The sequence below is a fragment of the Notamacropus eugenii genome, chromosome 6 (assembly GCF_028372415.1).
Source record: "Notamacropus eugenii isolate mMacEug1 chromosome 6, mMacEug1.pri_v2, whole genome shotgun sequence".
Taxonomy (NCBI): Eukaryota; Metazoa; Chordata; class Mammalia; order Diprotodontia; family Macropodidae; genus Notamacropus; species Notamacropus eugenii.
This window is the reverse complement of record NC_092877.1, coordinates 337,788,337-337,803,974: the sequence shown is the minus strand read 5'-3', so window position 1 is coordinate 337,803,974 and position 15,638 is coordinate 337,788,337. Positions and strand designations below refer to the sequence as shown.

Below are 15,638 nucleotides of genomic sequence, written 5' to 3'. Positions count from 1 at the left end.
TACCTGTATTCCTCCCACTGATAAAGAGGCAACACCACTGGGGGCTCAGTAGGTCACAAAATTTCCAAGTTGGAAGGGACTGCACAGTCGATTAGTTTAATATGTAACAGAAAAAGAACTCCCTTTTCTACATACTCAACAATTCAGGAGGTTTTCTTTCCCCTTGACATCAACCCAAAACTTGTATCTTTAAGCAGTTATTCTTTGTTCCCAGTTCTTCCCTCTGGAACCAAACATAGCAAGCCTACTCTGACCTCCATGTGTCGCTCTTTCTTGAATACTTGAAGGCAGCTCTCATGTCCCCCTTGAATCTTCTCTTTGCTTTGCCAACCATGCCCAGTTCCATCAAGTGATCCCCACAGAACATGAGCTCAAGGCCATGTACCACCTTGGGTGAGCCCCTTTTGAAGGTCATGAAGATGATCCAAGTCAAGAGTTAACCAAAACTCCCACAAACATTTCAGGCGGCCAAGTTTGTACTCACTTAACTAGGCTGATCCATAGATAATGGACACCAAAGTCCTTCACTGGGCCCATACTTCCAGCCTGACAGATCCTGCCAGACATCAGGCTCCACAGACCAAACTTTAAACTACCTCAGGACTACCTCAATCCCTCCCAGACTCAAGGATCGGAGCTTTGGTAGAGGAATTTAATAATAATGTAGCACAAAACAAAACAAAACAAGAAAACCAACTATAGAAAATATAAGCCAGAACTCTTTATGAAACAGAAACAGCATACTACAACAGGACTTCCAAAATCTTCTGCCTCATTGCCTGAGGCACTACAACTGAAGGGTAAGGGCTTTATGCCAATTTAAAAATTCTAGGCAGAACAGTGCTATTACATATTCAGGAAATGACTTGACTTAATAACCCAGAAGCTTATTTTCCTCAAACATAAAGCCCACACTTTCCTGCAGTAATAACAGCAAGTCACTTGTGTAGAAAAAACACATTATTGGGTTACAAAGTGCTTAGAAAGATCTGGAACTTTGCTCTATATAAAAAATCATCAGTTAATATTATACACATTATTGATTCAAGATAACCTTTAAAAACTTTAAAACTTGTGTGATACTGGTTAACCGTTGTCTAATGTGGAGTTTAGAACAGGCATTCCCAATCTGGGGCACAAGAATCTTGTCATGGAGGCCTGGGGATAAATAATTCTATCATATAACTGAAATTTTCTAAAAGTCATGATGCTCACGTAAAAAATGTATGCACTGGAGAGCTACCAATTTTATGATACTAAAACATGTTGTTATATACCAAATTATAGTTTTGTTTATGAAAAATTTATAAATATCTATTTTATTTTTTTATGTACAGATACATGGTAAACACTAGAATTTATTTCCTTTCATATTGAATAAAGGATACGGAAAGGTTTACTGAAAACCAAAGGGCTTGGAGAATGGAAAGATTTGGGAGCCCCTGGTTTAATACATACAGTTCCTAGATCTAAGAACTATATTGGTTGTCAAATATTAAGCCTATAGATTAAGATAAGGAAATGTTTCTAGAGGGACTGTTACAATATTCTTCTTTTAAGCAGCTAAAGCAGGCTATCTTGAATCAATTCAGTTTGTAATATTCACTGATGATTTGGAGTCTGGGAAAATCTCTGGTTTTTCTGGTCCAGTCTTTCCCTTCCATCTATTCCCTAGTCATGCCCCTGACTCTTGCCTGCTGACCCTGCCTCTGGAACCTCACATATCAAGAAACTTCTATATTTGGAGTCTTTTAACCTAAGAATTTCTGGTCTCAGCCAATTGGCATCTCTCCAACTACTATCATTAGGAAGAAAACCAATTGGATTTCCGAGTCGGGCTCCTTCCATACTTATATGAGATCTACAGATCCCAGATCTGCTGTGATCCCAGAGTTTTTCTCAGATATCCCAAGATGAGTGAACAGCCTTGCTCCTAGAATTTTCTGAGTTGCCCTGAATCATGTATCCAGGAGTCCTCATGAGAGTCATCTTTTGCTAACTACCTGTTGAGGACTCTCCCTTTCTTGCTACTGCCTGAAGACTCTGACATCTCTGGTCGTGTCCTTGATGTCAGTGCTAGGCCAGTTGTGGAGGTTTCGGTCCCAGCCATTACAGGGTTGATGAGATGCCCTAGTTTAGAGATAACAATCCAGAATGGGGAGTCAAGGGGCTTCTCCAGCACCTTCCCAATTTTCCCTGCCTCTGGCTTCCTTGAGTATATCCAGTTAAATCCTCAAGTCTTTCTCTTTTGGACCCTCTTTTCAGGCTGTATAGCTTTCAGCCCTACCTGGTTCATATTAATGATAACTAATGCGAAGCATTTACCATGTTATCTTAATTCCTCATCTGATTCTTTTGTAAAGCCATTTGGTTTCCAGCAACCCACTCTGACTACTTTCCAATGACCTCCAACTTCAAGCCCACAGAAGATCTTGACTCCTTTTGCAGAATTCTACCTAAATGGTCAAACTGTTGATTAAGATTGGAATGATTCAGAAGAGGACATGCAGTCACCCCTGTAAAAATGTTATACCTCCTTAGTAGCATTTCCTTAGTTCCGGCTGTTACAGTTCCATTGATTGATCTATACATCTAGCTCCCTCAAGGTAAAGGCAAAACACAACTAACTCCTTGTCAGGAAGAGGAAAAACAATCAGCCTCTAGTACATTGTTGGTAACAGCAGTAATCCAGGCAGAAACCAATTAAAGACTAGGCCAGAGTGGTGGGGGCAAGCACTAGGATGAGTCGTTCCTTGGCACAAGGCTTGATAAATACATTTTTCAAATGTAAGAGATAGTTCAAAGAGAAGACTAGATGCATTTGGGGGATAGGTGGGTGGTTGTGGAAGAGGCAAAACTAAGAGCATTGTGGAAGTTATAAAGAGGCAAATTTCCCAACAATTAGGGTTGTCCCAAAGAGGAATGGGGTGCCATGGAAGGTGGTAGGTTTCCCTTGACTGGAAGTATTCAAGTAAAGGTTGGTTAGATTTTTCCTTGTTGGAGATATTACAGACAGGAATGGAGTTGTCCAACTGGTCAGTGAGGTCTCCCTCAGGTCTGACATTCTGTGCTTCTGATTATAGCAGGTCTTAAATATAAGGTCTTCAAAACAGAGAAAGGTGGTATGGGAGAAGAGGGCAGGGGGAAGAGAAGGGACCCAAGTATAACACTAATTGTTTGATGCTGTTAAATCAGCCTTTCTGACATCTCACCACAGCTTGCTTGTATTTCAACTGTCATTTTAAGATAAACCTTTGATACTGAATCACTGTCTGAAAGGCTTTTTATGGAGAGGGAAAAAATGTTAGTATCATCTTTGGTGATTATTAATGGGTTATCCATATGCTGTGGTTGGGTAACTCTAGTAAGAAAGCCTACCCTTTGGTTCCACTATCCTTCTCCAATAAAAGGATAGGAGATCCTACCCAGGTACAATGCCTTTGGATATACAGCTGCTAAGGATATTGGATGGTGTCATAATCATTTTCCTATTAGATATCAGAGAATGATCTACAGGCACTATACGCAAATCACAGGTTTACTGAAAATAGGAAAGTTATGGGCAGAAAAATATTCATGCAGAATTTTAATTTTCTTCCCAATCCCACCTTTAAATGTTGGAAACCAATTTACCAAACTTGCTTTCTTTGAGTTTTCATGAGAGGCAGTGTGGTAGAGTAGAGAGAGAGCCAACCCTGAGACCAAGAAGAGGCTTGGGCTCAAGGCAGATGTCTGATCCACACTAGTTCTCCAGTCCTGGGTAAGACATAACCTCTCAAGGCTCTAGGGAGGTTTCTAAGAATTCAATTTGCAGAGAAAGTGCTGAAAGTGATAGAGAGTGGACATTTCCTCCCCTGGAAGTTTCTTTATACTACTGAAATCCCAGCTTCTGTCCCTATATTTTTTTTTCATGGCAAACATACAGTCTCTATTAAATTTAAGGTATTGTGCCTGTGGGGCGGTAAAGTCATGTCATTAGGGCAGAAGATGAAGGAATAATTGTCCAGGATGGCTTCAGATAGTTAGTTGTTGGACCAATTGATCTCAAGGTCCCTTCCAACTCTAGGAGTGTCTGTCTGTCTCTCTCATACACATTCACACACACACACACACACACACACACACACACACACACACACACACACACACACACACACACACACACACACACCCTTTAATGTAATCATCATCCTTCCTAAGGAGGGGAGAATTAGATCTCTAAAACTCCTACAAACCTCTGCAGAAATTCAAGTTCATTCTGTACTGGAAAAGACAAGCCTTCATCAATACTGTCTGCCTCTGTTTAAATTGTGGAATAGGGTATCCAAGCCCTTAAGAATCAAAACGCATTTGGATTGAATTTAGATACGATGCAAGCCATCACCAAGCTTATGCTCTCTTGACTCTAATTAAACAAGCAAACTGAAACCAAGATGTTTTATAGTAAATAGGTGGGTAGACAACATAATCTGCACAATAAGAGGATTTAAACTGGATTTGAGTAGCGATTGCTCTTCTCATCACATCATGAAGTCATCCCCTAGAATATTATACAGCTATCTTATCAGATGCCCAACCAAACAGGATACATACCATCAAAGCTGCCTTGTTCAGAAGCCATATGCAACAGCTGATTGTATGTTTCAATGGAAGGCCGATAAACAAAAACTCCAGAATTGAAACAGTCAGGCCACCCTGGATCTGGTGCTGCCGAGAGCTCCTCTCTCTCAAAAAGCTCATCAATGTTTGTTAGTACCTAATTCAAAAGGAAAATGGGGAATTTATCAAAAGTCTCCCTGTTCCATCTATCACCTGCCATTCTCCCACATTAAGTTTCCACAACATCAAGGTAGCACTTGTCAGAAGTCCCAGGGACAGATTTAAGATGGCCTGGTTATGCTCTTCTGTCCTTTGTCTATTTTGACATTCGATGTTTTAATCATCCTTTCCTGTCAAGTCTTAGCTGCATTTCTCTGAACACTTACCAGGTCTAAGTTACTATATATAGTCTTTTTAGTCACCATGGGCACCTAGACTCACCAGAGTATCTGCATCCATGAACACACATTTTGAAAACTGAATTAGTGACCAGCAGTGGAGTTTGGTTAATGTGACCCCCAGTTCAGGTCTCTTCATTAAGGTTAGATGAGCTGAATCCCTGCTGTCCAAGATGTCGACCAAGATGACTTCATCGAAAATCTTCTCTAAAACTTTCCTGGTAAAACAAAGTCCAGTTGGGTGGGTTAATTTTGCTAAACTGCTTTCCCCCCTCTTTTTCTTCCTATTCTTATAGGGAATGGCTTGTTGGGAAGGAGAGAGGAAAGGTACATGGTCAAAATGAAATTAATATAAAAACAAAAGATTAAAATTTTAAAATAATTTTGAAATTAAAAATACAATATAAATTTCAGCAGAGAGAAATAAAATTCAGTTTACGAGCTCAACACTTTTTAAAAAGCAGAAAATCAGCACTAGTAACCCCCCTCTAACACAAGACTGCTACTTCCCTTACTTATCTTTTATGCTTTTTCTATCAATTGCTTATTGTGATAAACTTTCTATACTTTTTCTGTTAATTTGTTACTCTGATCAATTTGCCCCCATTATGTCACTTATTCCATCATTCTGTAGGACAAACTGTACCTCTCAACCACATTGTAACTGTTGCTTCTTTCCAATTACTATTTCATGAAAATTTATAATGGAAGTGTAGCCAGTGTTTCTCTCTTCTCTTACCTCTCCAACATTCGGCTTTATGATGGTGACAATACAACAAGGGATTACTCGTTCTTATTTCTAGTACATTAGTTACCATGCTGATTTACAAACTAAAGAAATCACCTACAAGAATGATTACTAACTATTTGCAAATATGCATTCCCCTGCAATGAAATGATCTTGGGGGAGGGATTTCATTCTCATACAGAGTATGAATGAGTATTTAGTTTTCTTTCTTCTAAAGAACATTACACTACCTTAGAAGATAATGCTTGCTAATTTGCTTATCAGAGATGAGGATATAAAATATATTCCATTTCTAGGAAGCCTTAGCTCTTCTAAGCTCAGCTTATCACCTCCTCCCTGAGGATTCTTCTCACACTCCACCTCCCAATTGTTCATGTTCTTCCCAAGATTACTCATGTGTGTGTAGGATAGCCAGCATTCCTCTGACACATAATGGCTGTGCGACTCTGGACAAGTCCTATGACTTCTCAAAGAGTATGTTGCCAAGAAGTTGCTAGCCTGCTTTCTTAAAGGGAGCTCCCTATACTCAGGAAATCATGTCTAGTCCTTATCCCTACGTTTTATATATATTTACTTTGCCCATGTTCTGTTTTCCCAGTAGAATGGGAGGCTCTTTGAGCGCAGAGATTGCTCCAACATTGTCTCTGAATCTATCCCCAGAACTGAATGCATAGTACACACTTAGTAAATAAATTCTTGACCAGCCTACTAAATCACAGACCAGGACTTTCCCACTGTTGAAATCAGAGATCCTTCTACCATTCACTTACTCTCTAGGAGATGAGTTATATAGAATTACATTTCCCGCCTAAAATAGTTAGAAGTCATGAACATTAGACACATGAAACAGTGTGCCACAAAAACTCTCAGAGGTCAGCAAAGCCAAGCTATTGGTCTAATTTTCTGATGCTATCGGTTTCAGAATTATACAGTTTAGTTAACAAGCATTTGCTATATTTCAGCTAAGCACTGTAGGGATTACTCTTTTTGATCAATGGATAGCAAGTCTAGCATATGGTCATGTTTTACGATGACAGAAATTTAACTAATGAAAGTTTAACAAAGTTCTTGAGAGGGACAAGTGATCACAAGTCCCACTAACAGAAAACCAGTAACAATTCCAAGGATAGGCCCTGGGCTCCTGCCCCACCTCTCGCACTTACTAACTGTGTGACCTTGGGCAAGTCTTTTGACTTCTCAGTACCCCAGTCAGCTAGTTGCCTAAGTTACAGATGAATTGCCGATCTGTAGAGGTAGGAGTTCCCATGCCAGACATTCCTCACAACTATAAAAAAAGGAGTCACAAGTCAGGACCAAGCACAAAAATCAAACAAACAAAAATCCCAATATTTAGAATATTCAAAGAATTAAGTCCATAGAACTGAACTAGGAGAGAATCCTCAGAGGAGATATGACATCTATTTTCAAATACCCAAAGCCTCACCACAGCAGGGATTAAACCTGTTCTGGCTGGCCCCAGAGGGCAGAACCGGCATCGAGTGAGAGAAGTAAAGAGACAAATTGAGGCTTGTTTTTCTTTTTCTCTTTGGTAATTAAATAAGTAAAATAACTTCTAAAATTTAGGTTTCAGGTCTGTATAACTCTAAGAACTAGAGTTCCAATGGGCTGCCTCAGGATATCCTCATATCACAGACTTAGAGCTGGCATTGAGTTGAACCTTCTCATTTGACACATGAGGAAACTGAGGCTCAGACTGGTTAGGTGACTTGTCCAAGGTCAGAAGGGGACTAAGTGACAGAGAGGTAGGATCTGAACCTAGATCCTCTCTGAAGCCCTTTGCAGGAATGTTAGGGTTCTTTCCACTAGACCTCACTACTACCACGTAGTAGGGATTTCCTCCCTTCAAGCAGAGGCTGAATGACTATTTGTCTGGTATTTTGTGTAACAGACCACTGAAGTTCCTTTCAGTTTTGAAATTCTGGGGGGTCTTTGCTAGAAAGGATTTTAGAAATCAACTGGGAGAGGTTGACCACTGGGTCACTTCAGAAAGGAGGAAAGAGAGACTCAGAGGGCACATGACTTGGTCAGGATGATATAGCTGATTAGTTCTGATTAAGTTGGCACTGGAACTGATGCTTCTGAGCTGCTGCTCCAAGGCTCTTTCCAGTCCATCCCACTATCTGCATTGCAGTAAACATCAAAATGATGCCCAAAGTTGGGAGAAAAAAAGCATTTTCCAGTTCACCTGATAATTAGCAAAAACAAGTCAACAAACAAGCACTTTCTGCCCCAACCTTTGTCAACCCTAGCTCCTTGTATACCTTTTCTTTAATAGATTGTACAGTGGGAAACTGCCTCTCTGGTAGCTTACTAACTTTCCTAATCCCAGGAACAGAGGTGCCAGGATGTTATAAATGCCCTTTTCTGGTCCTCTTGGTATGGGGTTTGACTTCTGAAATTTCACAGCAGGACTCATTCAATTTGAAAAAGAGGGTCCAAGTGCAAGAAAACACAAAACAGAACTCCTAGGATGAACCTCATTATATTTTTAAACTTATATTAAGCCCTAAGGGACCAATTCAGATATTTCCATTTTAATGACAAGGCGACTAGCCAGGTCTACAAGCAGGAGGCCTCTGGGTAGCTGGGGTTGGGGATAATCCAGCTACAGGCAAAACTGTAGCCCAGGTGCAAACAAATAAAGGGTATTGTTGAGTTGTGTCCGACTCTTTATGAGGACACTTGGGGTTTTGTTGGCAAAGATACTGGAGTGGTTTGCCATTTCCTTCTCCAGTTCATTTTACAGGTGAGGAAACTGAGGCAGACAAGGTTAAGTGACTTGCCCAGTGTCACACAGATAGTAAGTGTCTGAGGCCATATTTAAATTCAGGTCTTCCTGATTCCAGGTCCAGTGCTTTATTGAACACTGAGTCATCTATCTCCTCGCATTTAAGATTATGATTGCGATTGGAATGAAAGGTCTTCATAATCTTTCCAATGATTCAAGGTGTCATTTCTACTGCCTAGGAGTAATGCCCCTAGTTTTGTGTTACAGTCCCCAGAAGGATTTCCCTGATAAAATCGCTGTGTGTGTGTGTGCGTGTGCGTATGGGGGGGTAGTAGTAACTTATCTCAGTGAAGATGGCATTCCACTTTAGGATGGCAAAGGAAGTGTCTCTGTAAATCTGTAGGTACGGTTTTAAAGCATTTAAAGCAATGGACAGAAAACCCAGTTACTCAGGGGCCAACTGGCTTTATATATAAATAGATGAAGAAACAGGGACTGATTTCTTTGGAATGATTCTCTCTCACTCTTCTCCTAAAATGGTTTATTTAGAGATGTTGCTCATAAGTTTTTCTTTTCACTTCTTATAACCAGAAAGGATAAACACTGTGGGACAAAGGGCTGGGGATGAGGAGGAAGACTTGTAGTCTGCTCTTCCAAAAGCAATCCAGCAAAAATAGTTTCCATGACAAAATTCTTTCTAATACCACTAAATCAATAGATGTGTGGTCCCAACAACCTTGTGAGCGAGGTACTGAGGTGTTATTATCCTCATGTTACAGATATGACAGTGAAATTCTGAAAGGTGAGGTGACCCGGGATGGGTCAGAGGTAAGATCTGAACCCAGATCTTTCTGACTCCCCATCCACCAGGCTGCCTCATGTAGGAGCCATTTTCCTTGCACTGATAAGTGAGTTCCTGAAAAGCAGCTGGTCTGCATGCCAAAGAGGCCAGAAAGTTAACCAGTGAGAACAAGTCACAAATAGAAGGAATGTCTTACCTCATAGACTCGGAGACCTGCGGGGTTATCAGTACGGTTAACCTTTTTGTCGTTCTGTATTGTTTCAATGAGGAGCCAAGCACCAAGGCTCCTCTGGCGTAGGAGTCATTTGTTGACAAAGTCACAAAAGACTGATCTTAATAGAAAAAGAGAGATGGCACTGATTACAGTATCCCAGAATGGAGGAGAAAAGCAAGACAGAACAGTCCGTTCTCTTTGGGGGTGGGGTGGTTAGTGCTTGTCTCTTCTCTTGGCCTTTGGGGTAAGATCAAGCACACTTTCTGGGAGGGAGAAGATGCAGGGAAGTCCCCTTGTTATGGACATCAAGTGCTTTTTTTCCTTTTAAAGTCATTTAGCAAAAGCAGTAAATCTGAGATCACATTTGCTTCTGGACAAAGGGGCCATAAGCAGTTAGTTTAGTATGGCAATTAAACAAGGATAACATAAATATTAAACTTAAGGTTTAACTCCTAGTCTTGTCATTTTATCATATCATATCCTATACTTATCATATCCTTCTTATCACCAGACCCATTCTTATAATTAGTATAACTCTCCCATTTTATTGATGAGGAAACTCAAGCCCAGGGAGGTTTAATGCCTTGCTCAAAGTCATATAGAGGGAAAATGGCAGATTTAGAACTTGAACCCAGGTCTTCTAATGACCAATTTGTATCACACAAGAAAGCCTCAGGAAGCAGTGTTTAACACCCAGGGGAATGCCAACATCTGCAAATTAATTAAAAGTAATGAGGTGATCATATAGCAAGTGCGTTCAGTTTCCCTAACAAGGTGACTTCAAATAGATGAAAAGCCAAGTCCAAATACAGCTGCCAACAGGAATCTGGATGATCTGAGAACAGTACTTGAGCCTTTAATCTGATTTGTAGCTTTTAGTTTAAATGCACGGGCATGAAGCCAACTATATGCTAAAAATCAGAGTTTGTGGAGACTGAAAGAAGCAGAATGAACTGTGTACAGGGGAAATGCTCTGCAGTGGCAGTCAGAAGACCTAGGCTGCTACTCTGCAAGATACTAGAGCAAGTCACTTAACCTCTCTGAGCCTGTTACCTCATCTGTGAAATGCCCACAGATTTAGCTCTGAAGGGATCTAAGAGGTCATCTCATCCACACCTTTCATTTTTCAGAAGAGAAAACTGAGGCTCAGAGAAATTAAAATTCTTGTCTAGGTCAAAGAGCTCTCGTCAATGTCTGAGGCCGATTTTGAGCTCCAGTTTTCTTGGTTGATAACAGTACGTTGCTCTTTACTAGGCTGCTAAGGACCCGCTTCCAAGTCTAAATCTAGGCTCTTACAACACACCTGAACTGATTTTGTCTGACCAATTCTCAAAGTACTTGAACTATTCTCCCTGAAAAAATGACCCTAAAGGGCAAATCGCACGCCTTGATTTTTCTTTATAGAAACATGTAGCCTCACACACAATTTCTAATGAGTTTGGAAAGATTGTAGGAAACTGCTATCTATTTAGCTGCTAAAATGGGAGCCAGAACATCCAAAGCATGTTTTCCCCACTCCATAGGTGTAGCAGTGAAAGCCCGGAGACCATCAGGGTTTCCACGGGTGACTGAGTTCAACTAGGCTGCTAACTACACCTGATATCCCTGGGCCTTTTGGGAGTATATCACCTTTCAGATGTTAAACTGGCTAGTCCCTTTCAGAAAACTGCAGAAAACCAGTTAATAAATACCCTAAGGTATTTAAACAAAATACAGAGGATACTTAAGTGACTGGCACTAGACACTCTCTCCCCAGGTCTTTGTTGAGTCGGGAAGTCCTGGGTTTCCTCACATCCCTTTAACCAGTTTTCAACCAGGGGTTGATAACTGAAATTGTGGAAAGGAGGGGAAGGAAGGTGGTTAAGCCAAGAGATTGCTGAACCAAAGAGAGAGCTGGGAGGAAGAATGTCGAGTGACCAAGCATATTATCAAGGAAGGGGAAGGGGTCTGATGGAAAGGCTGCTGAATTAGAAGTCAGGAGGTAGGTTCAGATACTAGCTTCAATGCTTGCTACAGATGTAGCCTTGGCCAAATCACCTCTGTGGGCTTCAGTTTCCTTGTCCATAAAATGAAAGTCTGGAATTAGATGGTCTCTCTAACCATTATTCAACTATCTTTATCTCTCTTAAAGTCAGAAAATGCTAAGTGCCAGGTGCTTTGTCACTGTTCTGCCTCATCTTCCTTCCTCTGATCCATGGGAGATGAGTGAAGTGGTGGTTAGACAGCTGACCTCAAAGTCAAACCGAATTCATCTGCCTCAGATACACCAGGCTGTATGGCTCTGGGTCAGTCACTCTGCCAGTATGTCCAGGCAACTCTCAAAGATTGTACATCTGAGGGGCATTAAGTATCTATATTGGTAGAGGGTTCTTCTGCCGGTGAAATTACAGTTCTAGTTTTAAAAATTCATGAGTTATGCATGGTTCTCTCCACCTCACTCCCCAGTCCTACCGGAATTGCTAATCCTTATTCTCAAAGAACATTGAAGTATCCCAGTGGACAAAACCAGAAATGTCTTCACCCTGACTGGTGGTCCCACAAGGACATCTGTTTGAGTGGAGATAAGGGAGGTTTGAGTGGGAGCTCCTGGTCTCATTCAGTTGCGAGATTTGTAAAAAGAATATATCAGACTACAGGGCCTTTTCAGGTCCCTTTTCAGCTGCAAATCTTACAGTCTATTGGTGGTCCCAGGGTTCATAGTGAGCCCCAGAATTTAGGGGACTGGCTGGCTTCTTAACAGGAGCCCCAAACAATCTCTATTGTTAAACGACCCTTCAAAATATCCAACAGTTAAACGCTGTGTAATTGCTAGGAGAGGTGTAACACTATAGGATGCAAGACTTGTTCCATCTGTTATGTCCAGCTATTCAAAAGAATGATACAGAAAAGTCACCAAGATAAATGTGATTCAAAGATCAGAGGAAGGGCAACCAGGAAGAGTGAGGACAAAGGACCTAAAGCTTAGAGAGATTTCTGGCCCAAAGTGTGATAGGAAAGATAGGAGGTGATTGATCATAGGATTTAGAGCTCCAAGAGTCCAATGCCTCTATTTGGCCTAGGCCTAGGCAAATCAAGGGACTTTGCTGTATGGTTACACAAACGAAGAGCAGAGCCAGGATTTCTAGTGAAAACTCTAGACTCTAATTTTGTGCAGGGTAGGTTCTGGAGAGGAAATATAATTGTTGTGGGACAGACCCGAGTTCTTGACCTTTCTGAGAATCTTGGACCTGTAGGTCATCCGGTGAAGTTTATGGATCCCTTCTCAGAGTAATGTTTTTAAATGGATAAAATGCACAAGATTACAACTATGACATTATAGCTAGGAAACCAACGATATGAAACACTGTTATGAAAATACATTTTTTAAAACCAGTTAAAGGACCACGAATGAAGAACCCTTGCGGTGTGGGTTGGAGGTCTCTGTCTTCCTGTACAATTACATTTATTACAGCTCCTGATCAGGGGGAGAACTGGATTGTAGGCCATATCTGCTGCCTTCCCCCATTCACCCAGCCTGTCCTTGAACCCCCACCTCAGAGCAGACGCAGCATCTTGCCCGGTCCTATTTGCAACAAGTGGGCTTCCAAAAAGCAAGAGCATCTGGAGTCGAGTCAGGTCAGCGGGAGCCCCGGGGCCCTGGGACCTGCTCCCGGTGGGCAGACTGGCTGCCAGGCACCTCGTGCCCGCGCGGGCTGCCCCGGCTCCCCGCAGCCCAGCAGGGCCGGCCTAAAAATAGGCGCGGGCCAAGGGCGGCGCAATCAATGCCTAACTGGGTGGGCAGAACCGCGCCCGGGGCCTCCTCCCAGCCGAGAACTAGTTTCGTTCCTTCCCGCGGGCCCTGGAGGGGACAGGGAAGAGGCTTCGGGGGATTCCGCAGTGTCGGGGGCGCCGGCAGTTGGAGGGGATGTTGGGGGTGGAGGGCGAGGTTCCTCTCCACCCCCACGCCACCCCAGCAGCAGCTGCTGCAGCTGTCAGTCCTTTAAAGGGGGGGGAGGGCGGGGCGCACAGGAGAAAGCTACCGGCGAAGGGGTGATCCCGCGGAGGAGCCAGGGAGGCCAACCTCCGGCTGAGGGTGGGGAACAGGATCTCCAAGGTGCGCTGACACCTGGCTAGGAGCATGGCAAAGCCAGCCTAGGGAGCCTCCGCCTCCTCGGGCCGTCCCGAGGAGGGAGGGTGACACCCGGCAGGGCAGAACAGCCCGGGCTGGGGGGCTCACAGACCCCAAGTTTCTCCACCACCACCCTCTCCAAAGCAACGTACCCCTTAGGGGGTATCGCGCTCCCTGCAAGGCCACCAAGACAGTGAAATAGAAAACGAAAGGCCGGGAAGGAGAGCAGAGGGAGAAGGAAGGAGGAAGGAAGGAAGGAAGGACAGTTCTAAGAGCTGGAGGAGACGAAGCAGCTCCAGTGCACGGCCAAGCGCCCCTGGCGCACGGAGGGCCCCAGACACCTACCTGTCATGGTGCCGACGGAGGCGAGGTGGCAGGGGAAGCACTGACTCGGTGGCTCTCGAGCGCCGGGGCGAGGGGGCACCCGAGAGAGGCAGCTGCGAGGGAGCCGAGCCGGCAGCTAGGTCTTATACGACACGGTCACGTGGAGCACGTACGCTGGCTCTCAGCTCTGCATCCTTCCTGCCCCTGGGTCGCCCGTTGGGCTGCTCCAGCTGACCGCAGAGGCCAGCTCTGCTGGGGCTTGGCCAAAATGTCTCCCTGAGTCTCCTCTGTGCGGTGCGGGTCAAATGACTGGTGCGTGTAGTCCCCCGGGCTAGGTGAGAACTGCTCCTTGCCTGCTGTCAACTAGCGTCCCGTCAATCATCCACCCCCTCCCCCAGTTTCCAGGTGGGGAAACCGAGCGTCTCGAACTTGTGCAAGTCGGCCTTTGGGTCAGGAAGGGGGAGGGAGGGCAGAGCACTGGCTCGTTACTTCCTTTCAGCTCAACAGCAGCTGCTTCCCTTTCACTGCTAGGATTATGGAGTACTTCTTGGGCCAGGGCGTCAGGATATACCAGCTGAATTTTGCAACGTAATCCAGAGGATTCCCATTTTCCAGGGAATCCCTCCTTCCCATCACCTCCACATTCCTATAGTCTTCAGAGTCTTCCATACAGGATCATACATTTGGAGCTGAAAAGGATTGTAGAGGCCATTTAGTCCAACGCTTTCATGGGGGGGGGGGGGGCCTGGAAAGAAAAAAAAGCGTTGTTGTTGCCTATATGATACTAATACTATGTGCTCCAATCGTCTTTTGTAACAAAGAAAAACATTTAAATTAAACCCAACTGATAGAGTAACCACTGCAAACAGTGTCTGAAGAAGTCTGGTTTCAGTGTCAGTCCTCCAAGACTGAGATAGTTCGTTACAATTCTTTAGAGATCAATTGCCATGTAGTCCAGTCTCCTCATTTTACAGATAAAGAACCATGTTCACAAAAAGAGTGAGGCGAATTTGAACTGTTATCCTCTTACCACAAATCGAATGTCTCCCCCACTATACCACAATGATTTTCTTGGTTAGAGAGAATTTTGTTTCATTTTGTTTTAGCCTAAACATTGAACAAATGTTAACAAAAAGGAATTTTTGTTTGATCTGGGGGTTTTAAACCTGAAGTCTACCAGTTTGCTTTTTTAAGTTTGATAATCTATGTTTCAGTATAATTTATTTTCTGGTATTTAATTTTATGCATTTAAATACATTGTTCTGAAAAGAAGGCCATTGGCTTCACCAGATTGCCAAAATAAGGAAGACCTGGGGTTAAAAAGATAAGCCTAGATGAATAGGAAGACAATGAAACAATGAGCATGAAAGTGACAGGTCAGACCTGTGTTTTAGGAATATCACTTTGACAACTGAATGTGAGATCTGTAGCACTGCCCAAGATTAGAATGAAGTGCTTCAGGAGGGTTCTGTTTTCCTTCATTGGATGTTTTCTAGCAGAGACTGAATGGCTACTTGAAAGATGTTAAAATTGGGTTTTAAGTTTGTGTGATAGGTGGACAGAGGTCCCTCCAGTTCTAAAATTCTCTGATTCTGTAATAAGTCTGGCTTTTGACAAAACTAATGTAATTTTAAAAAAATAAATTTTATTGATGGTTGTTTTTTATTCACTTTTCTTTTCCATTGTATATAGTCAC

General features: G+C 42.9%; 1 protein-coding gene across 1 annotated transcript in view; it reads right to left on the bottom strand.

Moving 5' to 3' along the window:
* The window catches only part of GYG1 (glycogenin 1), a 43,148-nt gene extending 28,668 nt beyond the window's left edge, over positions 1–14,480 (bottom strand). The window contains exons 1-4 of the mRNA XM_072618257.1: positions 13,964–14,480; positions 9,493–9,628; positions 5,041–5,215; positions 4,594–4,756 (exon numbers count right to left, since the gene is read on the bottom strand). Coding sequence (XP_072474358.1) covers positions 4,594–4,756; positions 5,041–5,215; positions 9,493–9,628; positions 13,964–13,970 — 481 coding nt within the window. The 5' untranslated portion in view covers positions 13,971–14,480. The remainder of the gene's footprint in view (positions 1–4,593; positions 4,757–5,040; positions 5,216–9,492; positions 9,629–13,963) is intronic.
* Positions 14,481–15,638: the final 1,158 nt, after the last annotated feature.